This window comes from Bos grunniens, chromosome 3 (genome assembly GCF_055505025.1).
Source record: "Bos grunniens cultivar Pamir isolate PY7600 chromosome 3, Bosgru_T2T1.0, whole genome shotgun sequence".
NCBI classification, from domain to species: Eukaryota; Metazoa; Chordata; class Mammalia; order Artiodactyla; family Bovidae; genus Bos; species Bos grunniens.
In genome coordinates, this window is record NC_141167.1 from 108263465 (window position 1) to 108290974 (window position 27510).

General features: G+C 40.7%; 1 protein-coding gene across 1 annotated transcript in view; it reads left to right on the forward strand.

Moving 5' to 3' along the window:
- Window positions 1-7329: 7329 nt before the first annotated feature.
- The window catches only part of LOC147376726 (SLAM family member 9-like), a 29572-nt gene continuing 9391 nt past the window's right edge, over window positions 7330-27510 (forward strand). The window contains exons 1-2 of the mRNA XM_086393468.1: window positions 7330-7402; window positions 13207-13602. Of these exons, the coding sequence (XP_086249594.1) occupies window positions 7330-7402; window positions 13207-13602 (469 nt within the window). The remainder of the gene's footprint in view (window positions 7403-13206; window positions 13603-27510) is intronic.

Here is a 27510-nt window from a genome sequence, read left to right on the forward strand (position 1 = left end):
GGATATTCTCTAGACAGGAGACACAAAAACGGTGTATAAACTCAAACCCAAAACAATAAAGTAAATGGAAATGGGATCATACTTATCAATAATTACCTTAAACGTAAATGGATTGAAAGCCCCAAGCAAAAGACAAAGACTGGCTGAATGGATACAAAAACAAGACCCCTACATATGTTGTCTACAAGAGACCCACCTCAAAACAGGGGACACATACAGACTGAAAGTGAAGGGCTGGAAAAAGATTTTTTATGCAAACAGAGACCAAAAGAAAGCAGGAGTAGCAATACTCATATCAGATAAAATAGACTTTAAAACAAAGGCTGTGAAAAGAGACAAAGACGGTCACTACATAATGATCAAAGGATCAATCCAAGAAGAAGATATAACAATTATAAATATATATGCACCCAACATAGGAGCACTGCAATATGTAAGACAAATGCTAACAAGTATGAAAGGGGAAATGAACAATAACATGTATGATATCATATATGAAACGAGTCACCAATCCAGGTTCGATGCACGATACTGGATGCTTAAGGCTGGTGCACTGGGACGACCCAGAGGGATGGTATGGGGAGGGAGGAGGGAGGAGGGTTCATGATGGGGAACACGTGTATACCTGTGGCGGATTCATGCTGATATATGGCAAAACCAATACAATATTGTAAAGTTAAAAAATAAAATAAAAGAAAAAAAAGAAAAAAAGAAGAAAAAAATAAAGTGCTTCTACACTAGTAAGAAAAAAAAAAAAATTAAGGTGCTGACTGAATCAGTTCCTGGTGAGGGCCCTCCTCTTCGCTTGCAGATGGTCAGTTCTTGCTGTATCTCACAAAGAAGAGACAGAAAGAGCTCTCTAAGATCCTTTCTTGTAAAGACAATAATCTCATCATGAGGGCCTCACCTTCTTGACCTCATCCAGTTCCAGTTGCCCTCAAATGCCCCATCTCCAGATAACATCATATTGGAGGTTAGTGACTCAACATAAAAATTTTGGGAGAAAACAAACATTTGGTTCATAGTACTGTTCTGAATGTGATTCAGCAATTTTTTTTTTTTGATAGATGCTCCTCCAGTTGCCATAAACCATTGGATAATTTCTAGCATTTTGAAAAAGGTCTCCAAAAGTATAGATGGTTTTCTTACATCTTTTAAGAAGAGAGTTTTGTATGCTCCTAAAATTTCTACCTTCCACATTTTAATACATATGTTAAATTATTCATTGTTTTCTAATCACATTTGAAGTTTTTCAGCGTGTGCTGTGTGTGTTATGTGTTCAGTCACTAAGTCATGTCTGACTTTCTACAACCCCATGGAATGCAGCATGCCAGGTTCCTCTGTCTTCCACTATCTCCCAGACTTTGCTCAAATTCGTGTCCATTGAGTCTGTGATGCTATCTAACCATTTTATCTTCTGCCATCCCCTTCCCCTTTTGCCTTCAGTTTTTCCTGGCATCAGGATCTTTCCTGAGTCAGCTCTTTACATCAGGTGGCCAAAGTATTAGAGCTTCAGCTTGAGCATCAGTCTTTCCAATGAATATCCAGGATTGATTTCCTATAGGATTACTGGTTTGATCTCCTTGCAGTCCAAGGGACTCTCAATAGTCTTCTCAAGCACCACATTTTGAAAGCATCAATTCTTTAATGCACAGCCTTCTTCACAACTCTCACATCCATACATGACTACTGGAAAAACCATAGCCTTGACTAGACGGACCTTTGTCGGTAAAGTGATATCTCTGCTTTTAAATACTCTGTCTAGGTTTTTCATAGCATTCCTTCCAAGGAGCAAGCACCTTTTAATTTCATGGTTGCATCACAGTCCACACTGATTTTGGAGCCCAAGAAAATAAAATCTGTCACTGCTTCTACTTTTTATCCATATATTTCCCATGAAGTGATGGTACTAGATGCCATGATCTTAATTTTTTGAATGTTCAGTTTTAAGCCAGCTTTTTCACTCTCCTCTTTCACCCTCATCAAGAGACTCCTTTAGTTCCTCTTCACTTTCGCCATAAGGGTGGTGTCATCTGCATATCTGAGGTTGTTGATATTTCACCCAGCAATGTTGATTCCAGCTTGTGATTCATCTATTCCAAGCATTTCTCATAATGTACTCTGCATATAAGTTAAATAAGCAGGGTGACAATATATGGCTTTGTCATACTCCTTTCCTGATTTGGAACCAGTATGTTGTTCCATGTCCAGTTCTAACTGTTGCTGCTTGATCTGAATACAAGTTTCTCAGGAAACAGGTAAGGAAGTCTGGTACTCCCATAAGTTGAAGAGTTTTCCAGTTTGTTGTGATCCAACCAGTCAAAAGTCTTTAGTGTAGTCAATGAAGCAAAAGTAGATGTTTTTCTAAAATTCCCTTGCTTTCTCCATGATCCAATGAATGTTTGGCTCATTGAAACCATCTTTCATCCTGTTTATAATTTTTTATTATAATTTTTATTGATGTACAGTTGATATACAATGTTATGTTAGTTTCAGGTGTCAGTTCAGTTCAGTTCAGTCGCTCAGTCCTGTCCGACTCTTTGCGACCCCATGAATCGCAGCACGCCAGGCCTCCCTGTCCATTACCAACTCCCGGAGTTCACTCAGACTCACATCCATGGAGTCAGTGATGCCATCCAGCCATCTCATCCTCTGTCGTCCCCTTCTCCTCCTGCCCCCAATACCTCCGAGCATCAAAGTCTTTTCCAATGAGTCAACTCTTCGAATGAGGTGGCCAAAGTACTGGAGTTTCAGTTTTATCATCATTCCTTCCAAAGAAATCCCAGGGCTGATCTCCTTCAGAATGGACTGGTTGGATCTCCTTGCTGCTGCTGCTGCTACTAAGTCGCTTCAGTCATGTCCGACTCTGTGCGACCCCATAGACGGCAGCCCACCAGGCTCCCCCGTCCCTGGGATTCTCCAGGCAAGAACACTGGAGTGGGTTTCCATTTCCTTCTCCAATGCATGAAAGTGCAAAGTGAAAGTGAAGTTGCTCAGTCGTGTCCGACTCCTAGCGACCCCATGGACTGCAGCCCACCAGGCCCCTCCACCATGGGATTTTCCAGGCAAGAGTACTGGAGTGGGGTGCCATTGATCTCCTTGCAGCATAGTAATTTACTATGTTGATACTTTATACTCCTTTAAAAGTTGTTACAGGACTTCCCTGTTAATCCAGTGGTTAAGAATCTGCCTGCCAGTGCAGGGGTCATGGGTTCCATTCGTGGTCTGGTAAGATTCCACGTGCTGCAGGGCAACTAAACCAATGTGCAACAAACTAAAGCCTGCACAGTCTAGAGCCCATGCTCTGCAACAAAAGAATTGAGAAGCCTCCCCACCACAACTAAAGGGTAGGCTCCGCTCACCACAACTAGAGAGAAAGCCCATGCACAGCCAAAACAAAAAAGTTACTGCAAAATAAAGGTTGTGATTTCATGTGTCGTGCAATATATCTTTGCTGCTTATCTATTTTATATAGTAGTTTGTATCTCTTAGTCATTCCCCCATTTTGCCCCTCCTCCCTTCCTTCTCCCCACTGGTAACCAATAGTTTTTTTTCTATATCTGTGAGTCTGTTTCTGCTTTGCTATATATTTTCATTGGTTTTATCTGTTAACTTTTAACAACAAATAAATACCTGATTATAGAGCAGGAGATAAGGAGGAGAAAATGGACACTGAAGGCAAGTTGTCACCCTGCAACTGCTGCCATCTGTTCCCCTCCACCGCCCAGTTCTGAAATGCCCTGGTGCTCTGTTACAAATGCTACAGGCTGGAATGGTGGCTTTTCTCTCTCAAGCCAGGCAGAATGGTCAGGGAGAAGATCATAACTCAGATCCTCTCTACCAACATCTTTTATCTAAGTACCTAGCTCTCCTTAATCTTGGAGCTTAAGTTTCCTTATACATCAGGCAGCAGTCATCCTTTCCATACTGAGGTCATTTCTCTCTCAGTTAAAACTTGAGTTTCTCAAAATCTACACTCTTCTCTCCCTCTTGGTCAAGTCCATGGCTCAACTGATGTTAACAGCATGTGAATACCTTGCTGCTTACTTAAAATATAATCTTGGACAAGTTATTTAATCTCTTTGGACATTCTGGACACTCTTCTATAAGATGTATGCTTCCCTGGTGGATCAGAGGGTAAAGCGTCTGCCTAAAATGCAGAATACCTAGGTTGGATCCCTGGGTCAGGAAGATCCCCGGGAGAAGGAAATGGCAACCCACTCCAGTACTCTTGCCTGGAAAATCCCATGGACAGAGAAGCCTCGTAGACTACAGTCCATGGGATTGCAAAGAATCGGACACGACTGAGTGATTTCACTTTCACTTTCTAATGATTAGATAAAAGAGTTGTTTTGAGGATTTGATTCAGCAAATAATGTCAATTAGCTGAAAAGACATGTATAAATCTTCTGGTAGAGTGTAGGTATTGAATCAAAATTTTGGCCACCTGATGTGAAGAGCTGACTCATTAGAAAAGACCCTGATGCTGGGAAAGATTGAGGGCAGGAGGAGAAGGGGACAACAGAGGACAAGATGGTAAGATGGCATCATGACTCAAAGGACAGGAGGACATGAGTTTGAGCAAACTCTGGGAGATACTGAAGCTCAGGGAAGCCTGGTGTGCTGCAGTCCGTGGGGTCACAAAGAGCTGGATATGACCTAGTGACTGAAAACCACAAATTCTTCATGTAATCCAGTCCTTAAGCAGGGTGTCCTGTCCTGTGCAATTCAAATTAGATAGACATCATCACTCATGATGTTTTCTAAAAGTCCAGAGCCTTCCTATAAGTTCTGTCATTTCCTAGGAATTTTGACTCTCATTGTTATTTCTCTCCTGGAGAAGGAAATGGCAACCCACTCCAGTATTCTTGCCTGGAGAATCCCACGGACAGAAGAGCCTGGCGGGCTACAGTCCACTGGGTCACAAAGAGTCAGACACGACTGAGAGACTGGTTCTCCTGGGCTCCGCATCTCATTCAGCTCTACATTTCTTTCTTATCCTATACCCCATACATACACATCTATATACTTGGCTGCAACAGATTCAAGCATGCCTTCCTTTAATTCCCCAAAACAGTATCAGTATCAGGTAGTTCATGCAGTAAGCTCTTACCAAAGGTTCTGTAAGGCAATGTGTGCATGTGTATGTGCTATGCCTTAGCACAGGAAGGCTGGGAGGGTGAAAATGAGATAGACTTCTGGATAATTTTAAAGTCCCTGACATTTTACCAGCATGGATTAACTGTTGCCTGACTCTCCTCCCAATGTCCCTGGTCTCCAGTGACATTGCTGGTTTCCCCTCTCCAGGGTCCTCCTTCCCACAGCCCATCACCCAAATGGTTTTCATAACTAAAATGTTCTCACACTAGGATTTCTCTCATGACAGTTGTGAGGACCAATTGGAGGAGGGGATTGCAACTTGCTCTCCAGTGCCCTAAAGGCAACCAGTGATGAGCAGCCAGTATTTTAATTCAATAAAAATAGTTTCTAACCACAGGATGCACAAACCACATTGATGCTGATTCATCTGCTATTAGGTGGAGTAGGGAGAAAATAAAACTAGTTTGAATACTCTCCTGTCTGGGATATCACAGAGAAGATTTTGGAAGGAGCACAGACTAGGCTTCAGAAGACTTGCTTGAAGCCATTAAGATGGACAGAGAAAGGGGCTGTGATTGAGGGGATGTGTCTTCAGCTTGCTGTCAAGAGTCCGGGTCTTGCCCTTTGTTTAGCTCTGTGACCTTTTACAGGTTACATCCATAAAAGATTTAATATGAAGTACCTGACTACCTTAAGTGCATGGTCATGGGGCCAGTCCTGTGGACCCAGCTTTGGGGCTTTCTGCCTGAGCAGCTAAGGGAGAAGCCTCAATGGGAAGGAAAAGGAGGTACATTAAGAGGATGGTGCTGCTTCTCCAGAATATGGGAGATGAGAGTCTGGGATAATGTTGGGTATCCACAATGGGGAGAAGCCAGGGCCTGACCCTCAGCCAGTTGTGCAGATTTGGAAGCAGCTGAGGTTGTGGTCAGGAGGAGTGTGTAGATGTCTATCTCTTCCCCTCTGTGAGAGCAGGAATGGACCTGGTGGAGACTGAAGGGAAATGGTTGGTTGTAATACAATTTCTGTGGGGAGGGGTCTGTCTTTGCCTTGTGTATACAGGGAGCACTGGTGACAGCTGGGAAGGCCGTACAGATGCAAGTGAAGTGAAATAAAGTCGCTCAGTCGTGTCCGACTCTTTGCAACCCTGTGGACTGTAGCCTGCCAGGCTCCTCTGTCCATGGGATTCTCCAGGCAAGAATACTGGAGTAGGTTGCCATTTCCTTCTCCAGGGGATCTTCCTAACCCAGGGATCGAACCCGGGTCTCCTGCATTGCAGGCAGACGCTTTATCCTCTGAGCCACCAGGGAAGCCCAATACAGATGCAAGCTACAGGTAAATACCAATATTTGTGTTGGGATGTGGGAAGTTCACACTTCCCCAAAGAATTTTTTTCCTTGACCACAGCTTCTTACATAGGCAACTGAGAGCTGAAGTTTCTGAAAAATTAGAAAATTTGACTCATTAAATGGAAAAGAGACAGAGCAGCCACCAAGCCAAGATGGGGCTTTGTTGTTGTTTACTCTAAATCATGTCTAACTCTTTTCCAACCCCATGGACTGTAACCTGCCAGCCTCCTCTCTCCATGGAATATTTTAGGCAAGAATACTGAGTCGCCTGCCATTTGCTTCTCCAGGGGATCTTCCCAACCTGAGAATTGAACTTGCATCTCCTACATCTCCTGCGTTGGTAGGCGGATTCTTTACCCCTGAGCACCTGGAAAGCTCAAGATGGGGCTAGACTAGCCTTTTGGTGGAGCATGACTTCTGCGCCCGACCATAGCCTGGCACTGGTGAGCTGGGCTGCCCGGAGCAGAGCTGCCACCCCAGGGAATCATGGAAGAGTATGCTCCAAGCTGGCTGTCCCCAGCCCCCACTGGGGTGGGGTCTGTCTAACAGTATGCCAGGCACATCACAGAGTGGGATTATTTATACCTTCATTTTAGAATTACTTATTGAGTGTGTACTGTATATGCTGGGGATAAGATTAAAGGGGTTTCTCTAGAATGACAGAGCTCAGGCTTCCCAGGTGGCGCTAGTGGTAAAGAACCCGCCTGCCAATGCAGGAGACATAGACTGACAGAGAACTAACCTGCTGGCCAGGGTCCACTAGAAACAAATTTGTTAGCTCCACCCTGAGGGTGGGAAGCTGGGGCCCAAGCTTTTCTCTTCTCTTGCAGCTACCTTCATTAATTTTTCCTCTACAGCTGAACGGACTGGCACGCAACCTGCAATGAGGCCCTGCTCAGAAGACCCCCACCTCTGCTGGGCCTCCTGGCTCCTGGGATTCATCAGTCTCCTTCTCAGTGAGTGGCCTGGGCTCCTGGGGAGGGAGGGATGTCGGATAAAGCCAGTAAAGCAGGACCCTACCACTTGGAGTGCTCTTTAGGTTTTGACGTCTTTGTTGAACAAAAAGGGACAACAACTCTGCTATAAGTTTTCAAATGCAGTGTACTTGGTTTAGAGCCTCAGAGAGTAAGGAAAGAATAATATGGCCTTTTTGGTTGTTGCAAGTCTGGGACCCCTGAGCTCAGGCAGCCTTGTCTGCATTAAGAGAACCATTTCCAAGGAGGTAAGGTTGCTTCTGCTACGGTAACAGGGAAGCCAAGAGAGCCTGCCCAGGGTCCTGGGGAGAGGGAGTGAATCAAAGAACATGGCTCCTTGCGGCAGAGGGCAAGGGATTGATGTTCTCCTGGTCTAGACTCAGAGAGGCCTTGGAAGCATATACAAGACCTCACAGAGGAAGAGGCCGACTAGAGCCCCAGGTCTGAGCCAGAGAAAGCAACTCTGGTCAGGCTCCTTGGGCTTCTCTACTAGAAAGGGATAGTGAACACACAGTCTCCACCAGGGTTTGGGGTGCAGATCCTAGATCTTCACAAAGGAGAGGGTCCTTGCAATCTCCAGTTTATCTCACAAGAGTTTATAAATTTTGCATTCCACCTCAGTGTTAGTTTTCATTTTGAAAAGTTGAAAAATTACCTCCCAGTAAAACAAGTTCTCTGGGAGGATGCCCTCTATAATGCAAAGCACTGTTTTAAGGCAAAACCCTAGAAACAATGAATCTTTACATCAATTTGGAAATGATTGAACAAGATGGGAAGTTTCTGTACAGTGGAGTATTATGAAGCTCTAAAAAAAAAAAAAAACAGTCTACCAATTATCTGGGAGGTATTTCTAATTTTTGATAGTGTCAGATACACGGTTTTCCATCAGTAGGATGCAGAAAACTGTATATAATAAAATCTTAATCTTGTAAATGAAACAGTAATCTTTGATATTTAAAATCATCTATATACCCATGTTATTATGAGAGTAGGAGAAAATGCAGAAGAAAATGTAATAGATGACTAATGGGATTAAAATGGGGGAAAAGTTTGGAGGTGGGAGAAGAAAAAGTGGAGAGAATAAGGAGTTGAGCAAAAAAGAGGAACTGAAAGAAAAAGAGAATGTCCTAAAGAAGGATGTGTACCAAGCAATTATCCTTCAATTAAAAATAAATTAATTTAGAAAATTCACAGGAATGATGTGAATACATCTATAAATTTATGAAAGATTAGGCATTTGTACATATAAAAATTAAATACAAATGAATGAAGAAAAGAAGAAAATATGGTGGATTGTGAATTCTGGATAAAATTAAACAAATTAGAGAGCATTTGTAAAAATGGGCCAACTTATATGAATAAAGGGCATTGAAATAAGGACTATATCCATTTAACTAGATTACCCCCGTCTACAGTAAAATGTAGACTTTCTTCATTTTCCCAGTGTTCAGTTCAGTCACTCAGTGGTGTCTGACTTTTTGCGACCCCATGAACCACAGCATGCCAGGCCTCCCTGTCCATCACCAACTCCCATAGTCCACCCAAACCCATGTCCGTTGAGTCGGTGATTCCATCCAAACATCTCATCCTCTGTCATCCCCTTCTCCTCCTGCCCTAATCTTTCCCAGCATCAGGGTCTTTTCAAATGAGTCAGCTGTATGCATCAGGTGGCCAAAGTTTTGGAGTTTCAGCTTCAACATTAGTCCTTCCAATGAACACCCAGGACTCATCCATCTCCTTTAGGATGGACTGGTTGGATCTCCTTGCAGTCCAAGGGACTCTCAAGAGTCTTCTCCAACACCACAGCTCAAAAGCATCAATTCTTCAGCACTCAGCTTTCTTTAGAGTCCGACTCTCACATCCATACATGACCACTGGAAAAACCATAGCCTTGATTAGATGGACCTTTGTGGACAAAGTAATGTCTCTGCTTTTTAATATGCTGTCTAGGTTGGTCATAACTTTCCTTCCAAGGAGTAAGTGTCTTTTAATTTTATGGCTGCAATCTCCATCCACAGTGATTTTGGAGCCCCCCAAAACAGCCACTTGTTTCCACTGTTTCCCCATCTATTTGCCATACTGAAAAAATATGTTCAAAATTATAGTCTTATCCAAAGTCTGGGACTAAAAATTCACAAATAAAATATAAAGAGATGGACACAAAGTGAGATAAAGGGAGAAAAAAAGAGAGAGAAATGGTTTGAATTTCTCATGTTAGAGATGAGACAATCTACACACAGAGAAGGAAAATTAGTTTCTCAGGGTCACCCAGGATCTGAGAAGGAATGGAATTTGTTGCCCCCTTAGCCCCCACCTCCATGGTACTGAATGAGATGGACACTTCCCAGTGGAGGTTGGGCACCCTGGGTGAACTGGAAGAGGCATCATTGGAAGGAATGTTAAACTGCTCTACACATTTGGAGGGGTGGGTGGTGAGAAGTGATGCTGTGGGTGAAGTATCTTTTTCTTTATCATTCTTAACATCTTTAACCCTTTTCTGGACATGAGTTTGGAAGTAGTGGGAAAGGAAGCTTGAAGGTGAGTTCAGTTTGCACTGGAATTTCCCAGAGACACAGAAGCTACTGGAGAGGTTGGGGAGATGCACTCACCATAGCAATAGTCTGCTTCATGCCCTCAGTGTGTCCCTGTGTCTACTGGCAGAACACAAAGAAGAAAGGGTCCCTACCGTCACTGGCATCTAGAGAGAGTCGTGGAGACGGAGATGTGCAAAGGCATAGGTGGGTTCGATTATGAGTTGAGAGAAAATGGTGATTGATTTCCTGATGTGATGATGAAGGAAGGGTCAGAAACGGGAACAAAATTTTATGTTGATTTTTAAATTTTATATCATTTAAATAAACTTTACTCTCTTCTTTATAACCACAGCCTTTCTGGCTTAATTTTCTTCTTCAGGATTAGCCTTTTGTAGTTCACAATGCTGTTACTGTCTGCCTTCTTTTTCTATGTCTTCTTTCATCTTCTTCACAGCTGGTGCTCACTACCAGCTTCTGGGTCCATCCTCCCTGCAGCCTGAGGGCTGAGCCTCCTCTCTCCCTGATTCTCTCATTTCCAGCAAATGTAGGGTCTGGCGGGGCTACTGTTTAACTCAGAGCAAGCCAGAAGTCTCTGCTCTGCTGTGTGTGCATGCTAAGTCGCTTCAGTCATGTCTGACTCTGCAACTCCATGGACTGTAGCCCACCAGGCTCCGTTGTCCATGAGATTCTCCAGGCAAGAATATTAGAGTAGGTTGCCATGCCCTCCTCCAGGGAATCTCCCCTATCCTGGGATCAAACCTGCATCTTTTATGTCTCCTGCATTGAAAGGCAGGTTCTTTATGACTGGTGCCACCTGGAAAGGTACCCCCTGCTCTGCTAAACCCCTGTAAATACTTGCTTGCCTTTTCCTGGGAGAGAAGGTTGAAGAATGAGCCTGCAGGAGCTGCTCAAATCCTGGTGATGAGACAGCAGTGCTGGGAGAGAAGCCCCTGGGGAGGGCAAGGACAGGGTGGGGAGCTGGTGGGAGCTCCTGCAGGGGAGAAGCCCTGGGCTGGAGAGGGGAGCCCCAGTGCCAGGTGTGGCTCTGCCCTATGTGACCCAGGACAGGTTCACCCACTGCGGGGCCTCCTCCTCTGTGACAGGAGGGGCCTGGGCAGATGCCCCCCTAAGGCCCTTCCCAGCTTGACGTTCTGTCCCCAGAGAGGACTCTCCTGTGTGTACATCAAGGCCTCTGCTCTGTCTCTTCATCCCATGTTGTCCTAGCCCTGTGTCACGCCAGGGACTGACAGCAGTGCACCTGTCTAGGGTTCCTTCAAAGAGGAGACCCCGGACCATCACTGTGGTCACTTCTCAGCCCTGTGTGGAATGAGGGATGCTCTTCTTCAAGCATCCCCTTTGGAATCCAGTCTGGCCCTGTTTTCTCTGCCTCTGCTCCTGAGAGGGGTGTTTAGACCACCTCCTGAAAGACGTCATCTTTCACAGTCTATGGAAACTTTGTTTGCACACCATGCTCTGGAAATATAGTAAAGCAGTATTAAGCCTAATGTAAGGCTCCAGGCCTGTGAGGAGAGCTGAAGGGACTGGGATGGAGGCCTGACCCCAAGGAGATTCAGTGAATAAGTAATTAAATAAATACAAACAAATATCTGAAATACACATATATATGAATACTGGCCTGAGTCATTCTTTGCTTCTAATGAGAGCCAGGAATGGGTATAAGTACAATAGAGGAAGGCAGGCTTGAGATGAGGAGAACTTACTCATTTGGAGAGAACTTTCTTCCCTGGCAGGCAGAGGCCAACCCAGATGGATCCTGACCTCCTGGAAAAAGCAAATTATTGTTCCCTTCAGGATAAGGCTGTTCTGCATTACTTTCTCTGGTCCTGTTCTGTCCTACCCTGTCCCCAAAAAGGGCAGAGGATATCCAGTCCCTGGGGCCTGTGTCTGAAGAGGGAGGGTGGGCTCAGGATGGGGTAATGTGCCCACTGGTCTCAGCTCTGCAGGAAAGTGATCTGGGAAAGGCCCACTGCAACCTCTCGGGGACTGGCTAGGGAAGTGCTGACTCGGTGGCAGGGACAGCAGAGCTCACTAAATGATCACTTTCTCACTCTCATATTCTAGTCCCTGGAAGTTAGCCAGGGCCTTGTGACCTGTCCTGGCCAGAAAGCAAGAGCAGACAGCATCCTACTTCTGGACAGAAATGTGATTCTCCCATTTCCCCTCCCTGCTGGGGGCTGGGAGACTGTAAGGACACTGTGGGTTCCATGGAGGTGGTGGAGCCTCCACTCTGTGTGACGGGAACTGTCCCTCGCTCTCTCATGGGGACCTGTGGTGGGGGACATAAACTCCTCTTGTTCTAAGACCTTGAGGTATTAACTGCTTGTTACACAGCACAGCCTAGCCTCTCCTGACTACCACACTGCCTAGAAGCAAGAAGGAGAACAGCATTCATATTTGTATTAGGTATTTACTGTTGCATAACCTGTCACCCCAAAAGTTAATGCCTTAAACACCGTCAGGTAGAGTGTCACATTTTCTCTAGGCCAGGACCCAGCTGGGTCCTCTGGCTCAGGGTCTCTCAGACTGAAATCAAGGCCTTGACTGAGGCTACATCAGCTCAGGTCATCTGGGAAAGATCTGCTAGCAGGCAGCTCCTGTGGCTGTTGGACTGAGGGCCTCAGCTCCTCTCTGGATGTTGACCGGAGGCTCCCTCAGTTCCTTGTTACATGGGTCTCCCCTATAGGGCAACTGACAAAATGGCAGTTGGATTCCTCAGAGCAAGCAAGGGAGAGAGTGAAAGAGAGAGAGTGTGTGTGAGTAAGCAAGAGGGAAGTCTCAGTCTTGTGTACTCTGAAATCACCGAGTGGCATCCATCGTGTCTGCTGAGGTCCATTCCTGTGAACAAGTCACTAGGTGCAGTCCGCACTGCAGGGAAAGGGGTTAAACAAATGTGCGAGCACAAGGAGGCAGGGATTAAGGAGGCATTTTAAGCGCCTTCTACACTTATGCACCTAATTTGTGCCTGAAAATGTGCTGGGTGCTTTTCACTTGTGATGTCATTTAACTTATACTGACCTTATGAGGTCAGTAAGGAAATATCAGGTTAGCAAATTTATGTCATCTATTCAGTGTTAAACTTCATTAGAAAGAGGACTTGATTCCAAAAGTTGTTTCAATTAATTGTACTTGGTTGTCTTACTAGAATCAAGGAATTATCCTGGGTGGATTTCTTTAAAAAGAGGTTTGTGTGGGTTCTTTCCTTTATTATTGATGAAAAAAACATATGTCCAGTTTCCAGTCCTTTAGGCATCTGCAGCACTGGGGCCAAGAGTCCTGGTGCACATGGTTCTGAAGTTCAGGATCCTGGAGCCCGTGTTGCCCTGCAGGGGATCCGAGGAAGTTCTGTGTTGTTTCACGTGAGCAAGAAGCAAGAAGCTGAACCAGAGGAGGTCTCGTGGGCCTTTGGCCCTGAGTCAAACTACAGTGTCCTGCTGGGAGTCCATCGTGGGGCAGACACTCCAACCTGGGTCGACCTCCAGGACAAGTACCAGCAGAGGGTCCATGTGCCCAACATCCTGTCCCTGAAGATTGAGAACCTGACCTGTGAGGACAGTGGACAGTACCGGGCTCGAGTCAGCTTCCCTGAAGGATTAGAACTTACCCAGGTTTTCCTCCTCACTGTCTATGGTAAGTGACACCTCCTCACCATGGCTTCCCTCCTGCTTTTGTCCTAGGAGGGTCACATAGACCCAATTTTATAAGATTTTTATTTAGACCCCAACCTTCAGACTCTGTCTTCTCACCCAACAATAAGGTGTACATGTTAGCCACAAAAGGAGAGCAGACTTGAGATTCACCAAAGGGAGAAAATCACTTCAGTATTTTGAGGGAGGAAAATGGGAATTTATACGGTAACATTAATTGTTCTTTCTAAAACTGAGTTGCTTAATTTCTCTATTTGTTTTCTATTACTACTGTAACAAACTACCAGGAAAACTTATGGCCTTAAAACCTCTCAAACTGATTATTTTACCATTTTGTAGATCATAAGTCAGACTTGGGTCTCATTGGGCAAAATCAAGGTATTGGCAGGCCTGTATTCGTACCTGGTGACTCAGGAGAGAATCCATTTCTTGCCTTTTGCACCTTCAAGTGGATACCTGATTTCCTTGGTTGGTGTCCACCCTTCATTCATCTTCAAATCATCAAATTCATCTCACATTGCATCCATCTGATTTGTTCTTCTGCCTGTCTTTTTCACTTTATTTTTGATGAGAAGTATTTAATTTTTCATAGAGTATGCCTTTTACTGTGATCTGTGACAAATAACTAGATTCAGCATTGTAGTGAACAATGCCAGCAACAACAGCTTGATAGCAAAAAGCAAATTTTTTTAAAAAAAATTAAGAAGTCCTTGATTTTGTATTTGCAGTTGCCCAAATACATAGATACAAAATACATAGATATATCAGATGGGCTCTTAAATTATAATAAAGTTTATATTAACTGTATAGTATCATTTTTTAAAAGAACTATAGGTAATTTTCAAATATATATCTATCTGTGTGTGTGTGGACTTCCCCAGAGGCTCAGAAGTAAAAAAGAAAAAAAAAAAAAATCCGCCTGCAGTGCAGGACTGCAGAAGACATGGATTCTATCCGTGGTTTGGGAAGATCACCTGGAGGAGGGCATGGTAACCCACTTCAATATTCTTACCTGGAGAATCCCATGGACAGAGGAGCCTGGCGGACTGTGGTCCACAGGGTTACGAAGAGGTAGACATGACTGAAGTAACTGAGCATGCACATATACTAGTGAAACCGTCACCATAACTTATGCCAAAAACATAGATTCATCCTCTCCAAAAGCTTCCTCCTGCCTTCTTTATTTGATTGTTGTTAGTCTACAGTGTTATTAATTATAGGCATTAAAATTACTTTTACTTATATTATGCAGTATTGTGAACTTTAGGCACTATGTCATACAGTAGATCTCTAGGGTTTATTCATCTTGTGTAACTGAACCTTTGTACCTTTTGACTAATACATACTCATTTCACCCCCTCCCCACATCTCTGCAAGAACCCTTCCACTCTCTGCTTCTATAAGACTGATAATATTAGGTTCATCATATAAGTGGTTTCATGTAGTATTTATTTGTTCTTCTCTTTCTGGCTTACTTAGTGTAATGTCCTACTGCTTCATCTATGTTTGTCACATAAGGCAAAATTTCCTTCCTCTGTAAGTTTGAGTAATATTCTTCTAGATGAAAGTGAAAAAGAAGAGTGAAAAATCTGGCTTAAAACTCTATATTCAAAAAACTAGGATCGTGGCATCTGGTTCCATCACTTCATCTCAAGTAAATGGGGGAATAGTGGAAATAGTGACTGTTCCAAAATCACTGCAGACAATGACTGCAGCCATGAAATTAAAAGATGCTTGTTCCTTGGAAGAAAAACTATGACAAACCTAGACAACGTATTAAAAAGCAGAGACATCACTTTGCCAACAAACATCCACCTAGTCAAAGCTATTGTTTTTATAGTAGTCATGTACAGATGTGAGAGCTGGACCAAAAAGAATGCTGAACGTCAAAGAATTGATGCTTTCAAATAATGTTGCTGGAGAAAAGTCTTAAAAGTCCCTTGGACAGCTAAGAGGTCAAACCAGTCAATCCTAAAGGAAATCAACACTGAATAGTAATTGGAAGGACTGATGCTGAAGCTGAAGCTCCAATAGTTTGGCCACCTGATGCAAAGAGCAGTTCTTTGGAATGACCTGATGCTGGGAAAGATTGAGGGCAGGAGGAGAAGGGGGAGACAGAGGATGAGATTGTTGGATGGCATCACTGACTCAATGAACATGAGTTTGAGCAAACCCCAGGAGACAGTGAAGAACAGGGAAGCCTGGCATGCTGCAAATCCAGGAGTTGCAAAGAGTTGAACATGACTTAGTGACTGATCAACAACAGTATTACTTTGTATGTGGCTCAGAAGATAAAGCATCTGCCTACAATGTGGGAGACCCTGGGTTCAATCTCCTGGAGAAGGAAATGGAAACCCACTCCAGTATTCTTGCCTGGAAAATCCCATGGAAGGAGGAGCCTGGTAGGCTACAGTCCATGGGGTCGCAATAAGTCAGACATGACTGAGCGACTTCACTTCCACGTGTTTATCATCTCACCTGGCAACAGACATTTGGGTTGTTTCCATGTCTTGTATATTGTAAAACTGTTGCAGTGAACATGAAAGTGCAGATATGTTTTTGAAATCCTGATTTCAATTCCTTTAAATATATACCCAAAATATAATTGCTGAATCATAGAGTAGTTATAAGTCATAGTCAAAGTTACTGTTTTTCCAGTAGTCAGGTATGGATGTCAGGCATGGAACAGTGGTCAGGTATGGCGAGTCGGACCATAAGAAGGCTGAGCATTGAAGAATTGACGCTTTTGAACTATGGTGTTGGAGAAGACACTTGAGAGTCCTTGAGAGAGTCCTTGAGAGTTTGATCTGCAAGGAGATCAAACCAGTCAGTCCTAAAGGAAATCAGTGCTGAAAATTCATTGGAAGGACTGATGCTTAAGCTGAATCTCCAATACTTTGGGATCTGATGCAAAGCACTGACTCATTGAAAAAGACTCTGATGCTGGGAAAGATTGAAGGCTGAAGGAGAAGAGGATGACAGAGGATGAAACAGTTGGATGGCATCACTGACTTGATGGACATGAGTTTGAGCAAGCTTGGGGAGTTGGTGATGGACAGGGAAGCCTGGTGTGCTGCAATCATGGGGTCACAAAAAGTTGGACACAACTGAGCGACTGAACAACAGTTATATTTTTAATTTTTGAGAAACTCTATACTATTTTCCAAAATGGCTGCACCAGTTTACAATCCCCCAACAGTGTATGAATATCCCTTTTTCTCTACCCCATCATCAACACATCTTTTTTTCTTTTTGATAGTAACCATTAAAGCTTGTATACTCACTGTGGTTTTAGGCTTCCCCTGTGGCTCAGCAGCACAGAATCTGCCTGCAATGAAGGAGACACAGGAGATGCGGGTTTGATACCTGAGTCAGGAATATCTCCTGGAGGAGGAAATGACACCCTGCTCCAGTATTCGTGCACACACTGTGGGTCTGATTTTCACTTTCCTGGTGATTAATAATGTTGAGTGATTTTTCATATAGCTGTTGGCCATTTTTATATCTTCCATTGACAAATGTCTATTCAGTTCATTTCCCCATTTTTAACTGGATTATTTAGGTTTTTTCCTATTGATTTGTATGAGTTCTCTTATAAAATTGAGCACTGAGTAAAATAAAATTATGTAAAGTAAAAATAAAATTATGTATTGAGTTCCCTTATAAAATTGGGATACTAACCATTTATCAGATATATAGTTTGCAGCTATTTTCTTCCATTTTTTAGGTTTTCTTTTCACTCTGTTGATGTTTCCCATGCTGTGCAAAACCTTTTCAGTTTAATATAATCCCATTTGCTATTTCTGCTTTACTGTCTATGCTGTTGTTGTCATATTCAAACAATTATTGTCAAGGCCAGTGTCAGAAAGATTTTTCCCTTTGCTTTCTTCTAAGAGTTTTACAATCTCCAGTATTACTTTTAGATCTTTAATACATTTTTAGTTTATTTTGTGTATGGTGTAAGGGTTTAATTTCATGCTTTTCATGTGGATATCCTGTTTCCCCAGCACTATTTACTGAGAAGACTTCCCTTTCCCCATTGTGTTTTCCTGGTTTCCTTGTTAAAGATAAGTTGACCATATATGCATGGGTTTATTTCTGGGATTTTTGTTCTGTTCCATTGGTTTATATATCTGTTTTTATGTCTGTACCATACTGCTTTAAAAGCATTGTGATATACTTTGAAATAAGGGAATGTGATGCCTCCAGTTCAGTACTTCATGCTCTAAGTTGCTTCTGCTATTTGGGATCTTTTGTGGTTCCATAAGAATTTTAAGGTTTTTTTTCTGTTTTTGTAAAACTCCCTAATTATATTCACACAGTTTGGATAGAATCTATGTTGCTTTGGTACTGTGAACATTTCAACAATATTAATTCCTCAGATTCATGAACATGTAATGTCTTTCTATATATTTGTGTGTTTGCAAATTTCTATCATCAGTATTCATAGTTTCTGGTGCACAGATATTTCAATCTTTAGTTAAGATTATTCCTCGATATTTTATTCTTTTTGATTGTAATGTAAGTGGGATTGTTTTCTTGTTTTCCTTTTCAGATAGTTCATTGTTAATGTATAGAAGTGCAAAAGACTTCCATATGTTGATTTTGTGTTCTGCAATTTTGTTGAAATCACTTATTAGTTCTAAAAGGATTTTTCTGTAGAATCTTTAGATTTCTCTACATACAAGATCATGTCATTTGCAACAAAAATAATTTTACTTCTTCCTTTCCAATTTGGGTGCCTTTTATTTCTTCTGCTTGCCTGCTTGCTGTTGCTAGAACTTCCAGTCCTAAGTTGAATAGAAACAGCAAATAGACACACTCGCCTTGTTCCTAATGTTAGAGGGAAAGCTTTAAATCCTTAACCATTGAGTTTGATGTTAGCTGTGGACTTTACATATGGCCTTTATTGTGTTAAAATAACTTCCTTCAATTCTTAATTTGAGAGTTTTTAATCATGAAAGAATTTTGTGTTTTTTTTGTGGTTTTTCCACATCTATTGAATTATTGTGTGATTTTTATCCTTCATTGTTTTAACATGGTATATCACATTATTGATTTGCATATGCTGAAACATTCTTGCCTCTTTAGATTAAACCCTAATTGGTCATGGTGTTTGATCCATTTAATATTTTGTTGAATGCCATTTGCTAGTATTTTGGTGGAGATTTTGCATTTTTGTTCATCAGGGTTATTGGCCTATAAGTTTTTGTGTGGTGTGTTAGTTTGGCTTAGGATATGCTAACATCTTTAAATGTGTTCTCTATACTACTGTTTTTTTGGAAGAGTTTTAGAGGGATTAGATTAATTCTTTGGTATGTGATTTGATAAAATTCACCTATGACTCCATTCAATCTTGGAATTTTCTTTGTTGGGAAGTTTTTGATTGCTGATTAAAACTAATTATTTATTATTATTAATCTTTTTGAGTTGTATATTTCTTTTTAATTCAAGCTTTATAGGATGTATGTTTCTCAGAATTTATCCACTTTTTTTTCAGGATTGTCCAATTTGATGATATAGAATTGTTCATAAGAGTTTCTTATGAGCTCTTTATTTCTGTGCACCAGTAATCTCATTTTCTGATATTAATTGATTCTTTCTTCTTTTTTTCTTGTCTTTCTTGTCTTGCTAAGGGCTAGACAATATTGCTTATCTTTCCAACACACTCTTAGGTTCACTGAATTTTTTATTGTCTTTCTAGGCTCTATTTTATCCATTTCTGCTGTAATCCTTATCACTTCCTTATCACTTCTGGCTTAGGTTTTTCTTTGTTTTCTAGTTCCTTGAGATTTAAACTTAAGTAGTTTGAAAGCTTTCTTATTTTTTATTGTGTTTATCACTATAACACTCCTTCTTAGTACTGCTTTTTAAAATTTAGTTTTTAATTGAAGGATAATTGCTTTACAGTGTTGTGTTGGTTTCTGCCTTACAACAACGTGAATCAGTCGTAAGTATACATATGTCCCCTCTTTGATCCTCCCTCCCACTCCAGCTAGCCCACCTGTCTAGGTCATCACAGAATACCAGGCTGAGCCTGCTGTGTTAACTTCCCACTAGCTACCTATCTTGCACATAATAATGTATATATTGCAAAGCTACTCTCTTAATTCATCCCACCCTCTTCTTCCCCGACTGTGTCCACAAGTTTGTTCTCTACTTCTGCATCTTTATTCCTCCCTGCAATTAGGTTCCTCAGTACCATTTTCTAGATTTCATGTATATGTGTTAATATGCAATATTAGTTTTTCTCCTTCTGACTTATTTCATTCTGTATAACAGGCTCTAGGTTCATCCACTTCACTACAACTGACTCAAAGTTGTTCCTTTTTATGGTTGAGTATATTCCATTGTATATGTAACAATTTATCCATTCATCTGCTGATAGATATCCAGGTTGCTTCCATGTCCTGGATATTGTAAATAGTGCTGCAGGGAACATTGGGGTACATGTGTCTTTTTGAATTGTGGTTTTCTCCAGGTATATGTCCAGTAGGGGGATTGCTGGGTCGTATGGTAGCTTTTGAGAAAGGAATACAACAGCACTGCCTGCTGTCACCCTGTTTGTTTAACCTATACACTGAACACATCATGAGCCATGCTTGGCTGGATGAGTTACAAGATGGAATCAAAATCGGTAGAAGAAATATCAACAACCTCAGATATGCAGATGATACCACTCTAATAGCAGAAAGTGAAGAGGAACTAAAGAGCCTCTTGATGAGGGTAAAGGAGGAGAGTGAAAGAGCTGGCTTAAAACTAAACATTTAAAAAATTAAGATCATGACATCCAGCCCAATTACTTCACGGCAAATAGAAGGAAAATGGTGGAAGTAGTGACAGATTTCCTCTTCTTGGGCTCTAAAATCACTGTGGATGGTGATTGTAGCCATGAAATCAGAAGACAACTGCTTCTTGGCAGGAAAGCTATGACAAACCTAGACAGTGTTTTGAAAAGCAGAGACATTACTCTGCCAACAAAAGTCCATATAGTCAAGTCTTCTCAGTGGTCACATACAGTTATGAGAGCTGGACTGTAAAGAAGGCAGAATGCCAAATAACTGATGCCTTTGAGCTGTGGTGCTAGAGAAGACTCCTAAAAGTCCCTTGGACAGCAAGGAGATCAAACCAATCAATCTTCAGGGAAATAAGTCTTGAATACTTATTGGAAGAACTGATGCTGAAGCTGACGCTCCAGTGTTTTGGTCATCTGATGCGAACAGCTGACTCATTGGAAAAGTCCCTGATCCTGGGAAAGATTGAGGGTGGAAGGAGAAGAGGACATCAGAGGGTGAGATGGTTGGATGGCATCACCAATGCAATGGACATGAATATGGGCAAACTTTGGGAAATGGTGAGGGACAGGGGGGCCTGGCATGCTGCAGTCCATGGGGTCACAAAGAATCAGATACAACTGGGTGACTGAACAACAACATGGTAATTTTATTCCTAGTTTTTAAAGGAATCTCCATAGTGTTTTCCATAGTGATTATATCAGTTTGCATTCCTATCAACAGTGCAAGAGATATATCTTTTCTCCACACCCTCACTAGCATTAATTGTCTGTAGATTTTTTTGATGATGGCCATTCTGACCTGTGCGGAGAAGGCAATGGCACCCCACTCCACTACTCTTGCCTGGAAAATCCCGTGGATGGAGGAGCCTCGTAGGCAGCAGTCCATGGGGTCGCACAGAGTCGGACACAACTGAGCGACTTCACTTTCACTTTTCACTTTCATGCATTGGAGAAGGAAATGGCAACCCATTCCAGTGTTCTTGCCTGGAGAATCCCAGGGATGGCGAAGTCTGGTGGGCTGCTATCTATGGGGTCGCACAGAGTCGGACACAACTGAAGTGACTTAGCAGGAGCATTCTGACCTGTGAGGTGATACCTCATTGTAGTTTTGATTTGCATTGCTCTAATAATGAGCAATTTTGAGCATCTTTCCATGTGTTTGTTGGCTTAGTACTGCTTTTGTTTCCTTCTGTGTTTTATATTCTTTCCTTTTCTTGTACTCAAGGTATTTTCTTATTCCCTTATGATTTCTTCTTTGACCCAGTGATTGTTCAAAAGTGTGTTGGTTAATTTCCATGTATTTGTAAATTTTCCCATTTCCTTCATTTATTGTCTTCTAATTTCATTCCATTGTGGTTGGAAAAGATATTTTATATAATTTCTTAAATCTTAAGTATTGTTTCATGGCCTAATATATGATGTATCCTGTGTGTGCACTTGATAGGAATATGAATTCTACTGCTGCTGGGTATAATATTCTGTTTGTTAGGTCTATATGGTCCAATTATACATGCTTGTTAGGTCCATTTGGTCTATAGTATTGTTAAAGTCTGCTGTTTCCTTCTTGATGTCCTATCTGAATTTTCTATCCACTCTTAAAAGCAAGATATTCAAGTCCACGATCATTCTATTGCTATTTCTTCTGTCACTGTTTGCTCTATATATCATAGGTGCTCTGATGTTGAGTGCATAAATATTTATCATTGTTATATCTTCCTATTGAATTGACCCTCTATCTTTATGTAATGACTTTCTTTGCCTTCATGACAGCTTTTGATTTAACATCTATTTTGTCTGCTATGTGTAGCCACCCACACTCTCTTTTGATTCCCATTTGCATGGAATATCTTTTCCCATCCCTCACATTTAGCCTACGTGTGCCCTTAAAACTAAAGTGAGTCTCTTGTAGATATCGTGTGTGTATATATATATATATATATATATATATATATATAAATAATATATCTAGTTGAATCTTGTTTTATTCATTCAGTCACTCTATGTCTTTTATTGGGGAGTTTAATCTATTTATATTTAAAGTAAATGTTAATTGTAAGAATTTATAAGTTCATTTTTGGCTTGGGGGGATATTTTTATTACTGGAGTATAATTGCTTTACATCATTGTGTTGGTTTCTGCCATACAACAATGTGAATCAGGTATAAGTATACATATATCCCCTCCCTCTTGATCCTCCCTCCCACCCCACCCCCTATCCTAGCCCTCTAGGTCATCACAGAACAACAAGCTGAGTTCCCTGTGTTCTACAGCTGCTTCTCACTAGCTATCTATTTTACACATGGCAGTGTATATATGTCAATGCTACTGTCTCAGTTCCTCCCACCCTCTCCTTCCCCCACTGTGTCCACAAGCTCATTCTTTACATCTGCATCTCTAGTCTTGCCCTGCAAATAAGTTCAACAGTACCATTTTTCTAGATTCCACATGTATGTGTTAATATACAATCTTTGTTTTTGTTTCCTGGCTTATTTCACTCTGTATAACAGGCTGTAAGTTCATCCACCTTACTACAACTGACTCAGGTTCATTGCTTTTTATGGCTGAATAGTATTCTGTTGTATATACATACCACAACTTCTTTATCCATTCATCTGTTGATGGACAGCTAGATTGCTTCCATGTCCTGGCTATTGTAAATAGTGCTGCTATGAACATTGGGGTGCATGTGTCTTTTTTAAAGTTTAATTATTTTTTAATGTTTGAAGTAGCTTTATTCATAATCACTCCAAATTAGCAACAGCCAAGATATTTTGCTAAAAACAGCTATCAAAAACAGACACATTTTTTTTAAAGTTATGTTATATCTATACAATGGAATTCTAGTTGGTAATAAAAGTAACATTCTTGATACATGCAGCAGGTAGATGAGTCCTAAATGTATTTTAAAGTGAAAAAAGCCACATCCAAAAGTCATGTGTCTTTTTGAATAATGGTTTTCTGAGATGTGTGCCCAGCAGTGGAATTCTGGGTCATATGATAGTTGTATTTTCAGTTTTTAGGGAACTGCTATATTGTTCTCAATAGTGGTTGTGTCAATTTACATTCCCACCAACCGTGCAAATTCTCCACACCCTCTCTAGCATTTATTGTCTGTGAAGTTTTTGATGATGGCCATTCTGACCTGTGTGAGGTGATACCTCATTATAGTTTTGAGTTGCACATTTCTAGTAATGAGCAATGTTCAGTATCTTTTTATGTGTTTCTTGGTCATGTGTATGTCTTCTTTGGAGAAACATGTATTTAGGTATTCTGCCTAATTTTTTTTTTTTATTGAGCTGCATGAGCTGCTTGTATATTAAAGATTAATCTTTTATTGCTTCACTTTCAAATATTTTCTCCCATTCTGAGGGTTGTCTTTTCATCTTGTTTATGGCTTCCTTTGCTGTGCAAAAGCTTTTAAGTTTAATTAGGTCACATTTGTTTATTTATAAATGTCATCTTATTTAATTGTTTTCTGTTTTGTAGTTCTTTTATTCCATTCTTTCTCCCTTACTGTTTTTCCTTGTGACTTGATGATTTTTCTGTATTAACGTGCTTTGGTTTTTACCTCTTTTTCTTGCATGTATCTTTTTTAGGTGTACTCTTTGTGGTTACCATGCAGCTTAGATAAAACATACTTATAACAGCCTGTTTTGAACAACTAATTTAATTTCAGCCACATACAAAAACTCTACACTTTTACTTGTACTCACACACACACATTTTATGTTATTATGTCACAATTTAAATTTTTTATATTTTCTACTAATTAGCATATGTTTCTATTATAGTTATTCTGAATACTTTTGTCTTTAACTGTCATATCAAAGTTAAAAAGTGGTTTATGCACCACAATTACAGTATTATTGCAATATTGCATATTATATTTATCTATATTGTCAGTGAGATTTATATTTTCATATGATTTTGTATATATATATATTTTTTTTTAAGGGAAATCCTATCAATGCCTTTTTTTAAAAATTTTATTTTATTTTTAAACTTTACAATATTGTATTGGTTTTGCCAAATATCAAAATGAATCCGCTACAGGTATACACGTGTTCCCCATCCTGAATCCTCCTCCATCCTCCCTCCCCATACCATCCCTCTGGGTCGTCCCAGTGCACCTGCCCCAAACATCCAGTATCGTGCACCGAACCTGGACTGGCGACTCGTTTCATATATGATATTATACGTATTTCAATGCCATTCTCCTAAATCATCCCACCCTCTCCCTCTCCCACAGAGTCCAAAAGACTGTTCTATACATTAGTGTCTCTTTTGCTGTCTCATACACAGGGTTATTGTTACCATCTTTCTAAATTCCATATATATGCATTAGTATACTGTATTGGTATTTTTCTTTCTGGCTTACTTCACTCTGTATAATAGGCTCCAGTTTCATCCACCTCATTAGAACTGATTCAAATGTATTCTTTTTAATGGCTGAGTAATACTCCATTGTGTATATGTACCACAGCTTTCTTATCCACTCATCTGCTGATGGACATCTAGGTTGCTTCCATGTCCTGGCTATTATAAACAGTGCTGTGATGAACATTGGGGTACACGTGCTCTTTCAGTTCTGGTTTCCTCAGTGTGTATGCCCAGCAGTGGGATTGCTGGGTCATAAGGCAATTCTATTTCCAGTTTTTTAAGGAATCTCCACACTGTTCTCCATAGTGGCTGTACTAGCTTGCATTCCCACCAACAGTGTAAGAGGGTTCCCTTATCTCCAGACCCTATCCAGCATTTATTGCTTGTAGACTTTTGGATCGCAGCCATTCTGACTGGCATGAAATGGTACCTCATAGTGGTTTTGATTTGCATTTCTCTGATAATGAGTGATGTTGAGCATCTGTTCATGTATTTGTTAGCCATCTGTATGTCTTCTTTGGAGAAATGTCTATTTAGTTCTTTGGCCCATTTTTTGATTGGGTCATTTATTTTTCTGGAATTGAGCTGTAGGAGTTGCTTGTATATTTTTGAGATTAGTTGTTTGTCAGTTGCTTCATTTGCTATTATTTTCTTCCATTCTGAAGGCTGTCTTTTCACCTTGCTTACAGTTTCCTTTGTTGTGCAGAAGCTTTTAATTTTAATTTGTCCCATTTGTTTATTTTTGCTTTTATTTCCAATATTCTGGGAGGTGGGTCATAGAGGATCCTGCTGTGATATATGTCGGAGTGTGTTTTGCCTGTGTTCTCCTCTAGGAGTTTTATAGTTTCTGGTCTTACGTTTAGATCTTTAATCCATTTTGACTTTATTTTTGTGTATGGTGTTAGAAAGTGTTCTAGTTTCATTCTTTTACAAGTGGTTGGCCAGTTTTCCCAGCACCACTTGTTAAAGAGATTGTCTTTAATCCATTGTATATTCTTGCCTCCTTTGTCAAAGATAAGGTGTCCGTATGTGCATGGATTTGTCTCTGGGCTTTCTATTTTGTTCCATTGATCTATATTTCTGTCTTTGTGCCAGTATCATACTGTCTTGATGACTGTGGCTTTGTAGTAGAGCCTGAAGTCAGGCAGGTTGATTCCTCCAGTTCCATTCTTCTTTCTCAACATTGCTTTGGCTATTCGAGGTTTTTTTGTATTTCCATACAAATTGTGAAATTATTTGTTCTAGCTCTGTGAAGAATACCATTGGTAGCTTGATAGGGATTGCATTGAATCTATAAATTGCTTTGGGTAGTATACTCATTTTCACTATATTGATTCTTCCAATCCATGAACATGGTATATTTCTCCATCTAGCTCTTCTCTAAATTTTTGGTAGAATTCAGCTCTGAAGCCGTCTGGACCTGGGCTTTTGTTTGCTGGAAGATTTTTGATTACAGTTTCAATTTCCATGCTTGTGATGGGTCTGTTAAGATTTTCTATTTCTTCCTGGTCCAGTTTTGGAAAGTTGTACTCTTCTAAGAATTTGTCCATTTCTTCCATGTTGTCCATTTTATTGGCATACAATTGTTGATAGTAGTCTCTTATGATCCTTTGTATTTCTGTGTTGTCTGTTGTGATCTCTCCATTTTCATTTCTAATTTTATTGATTTGATTTTTCTCCCTTTGTTTCTTGAGGAGTCTGGCTAATGGTTTTTCAATTTTGTTTATCCTTTCAAAGAACCAGCTTTTGGCTTTGTTGATTTTTACTATGGTCTCCTTTGTTTCTTTTGCATTTATTTCTGCCCTAATTTTTAAGATTTCTTTCCTTCTACTAACCCTGGGGTTCTTCATTTCTTCCTTTTCTAGTTGCTTTAGGTGTAGAGTTAGGTTATTTATTTGACTTTTTTCTTGTTTCTTGAGGTATGCCTGTATTGCTATGAACTTTCCCCTTAGGACTGCTTTTACAGTGTCCCACAGGTTTTGGGTTGTTGTGTATTCATTTTCATTCGTTTCTATGCAAATTTTGATTTCTTTTTTGATTTCTTCTGTGATTTGTTGGTTATTCAGCAGCGTGTTGCTCAACCTCCATATGTTGGAATTTTTAATCGTTTTTCTCCTGTAATTGAGATCTAATCTTACTGCATTGTGGTCAGAAAAGATGCTTGGAATGATTTCAATGTTTTTGAATTTACCAAGGCTAGATTTATGGCCCAGGATGTGATCTATCCTGGAGAAGGTTCCATGTGTGCTTGAGAAAAAGGTGAAATTCATTGTTTTGGGATGAAATGTCCTATAGATATCAATTAGGTCTAACTGGTCTATTGTATGTTTAAAGTTTGTGTTTCCATGTTAATTTTCTGTTTAGTTGGTCTATCCATAGATGTGAGTAGGGTATTAAAGTCTCCCACTATTACTGTGTTATTGTTAATTTCTCCTTTCATACTTGTTAGCATTTGTCTTACATATTGCAGTGCTCCCGTGTTGGGTGCATATATATTTATAATTGTTATATCTTCTTCTTGGATTGATCCTTTGATCATTATGTAGTGACCGTCTTTGTCTCTTTTCACAGCCTTTGTTTTAAAGTCTATTTTATCTGATATGAGTATTGCTACTCCTGCTTTCTTTTGGTCCCTATTTGCATGGAAAATCTTTTTCCAGCCCTTCGCTTTCAGACTGTATGTGTCCCCTGTTTTGAGGTGGGTATCTTGTAGAC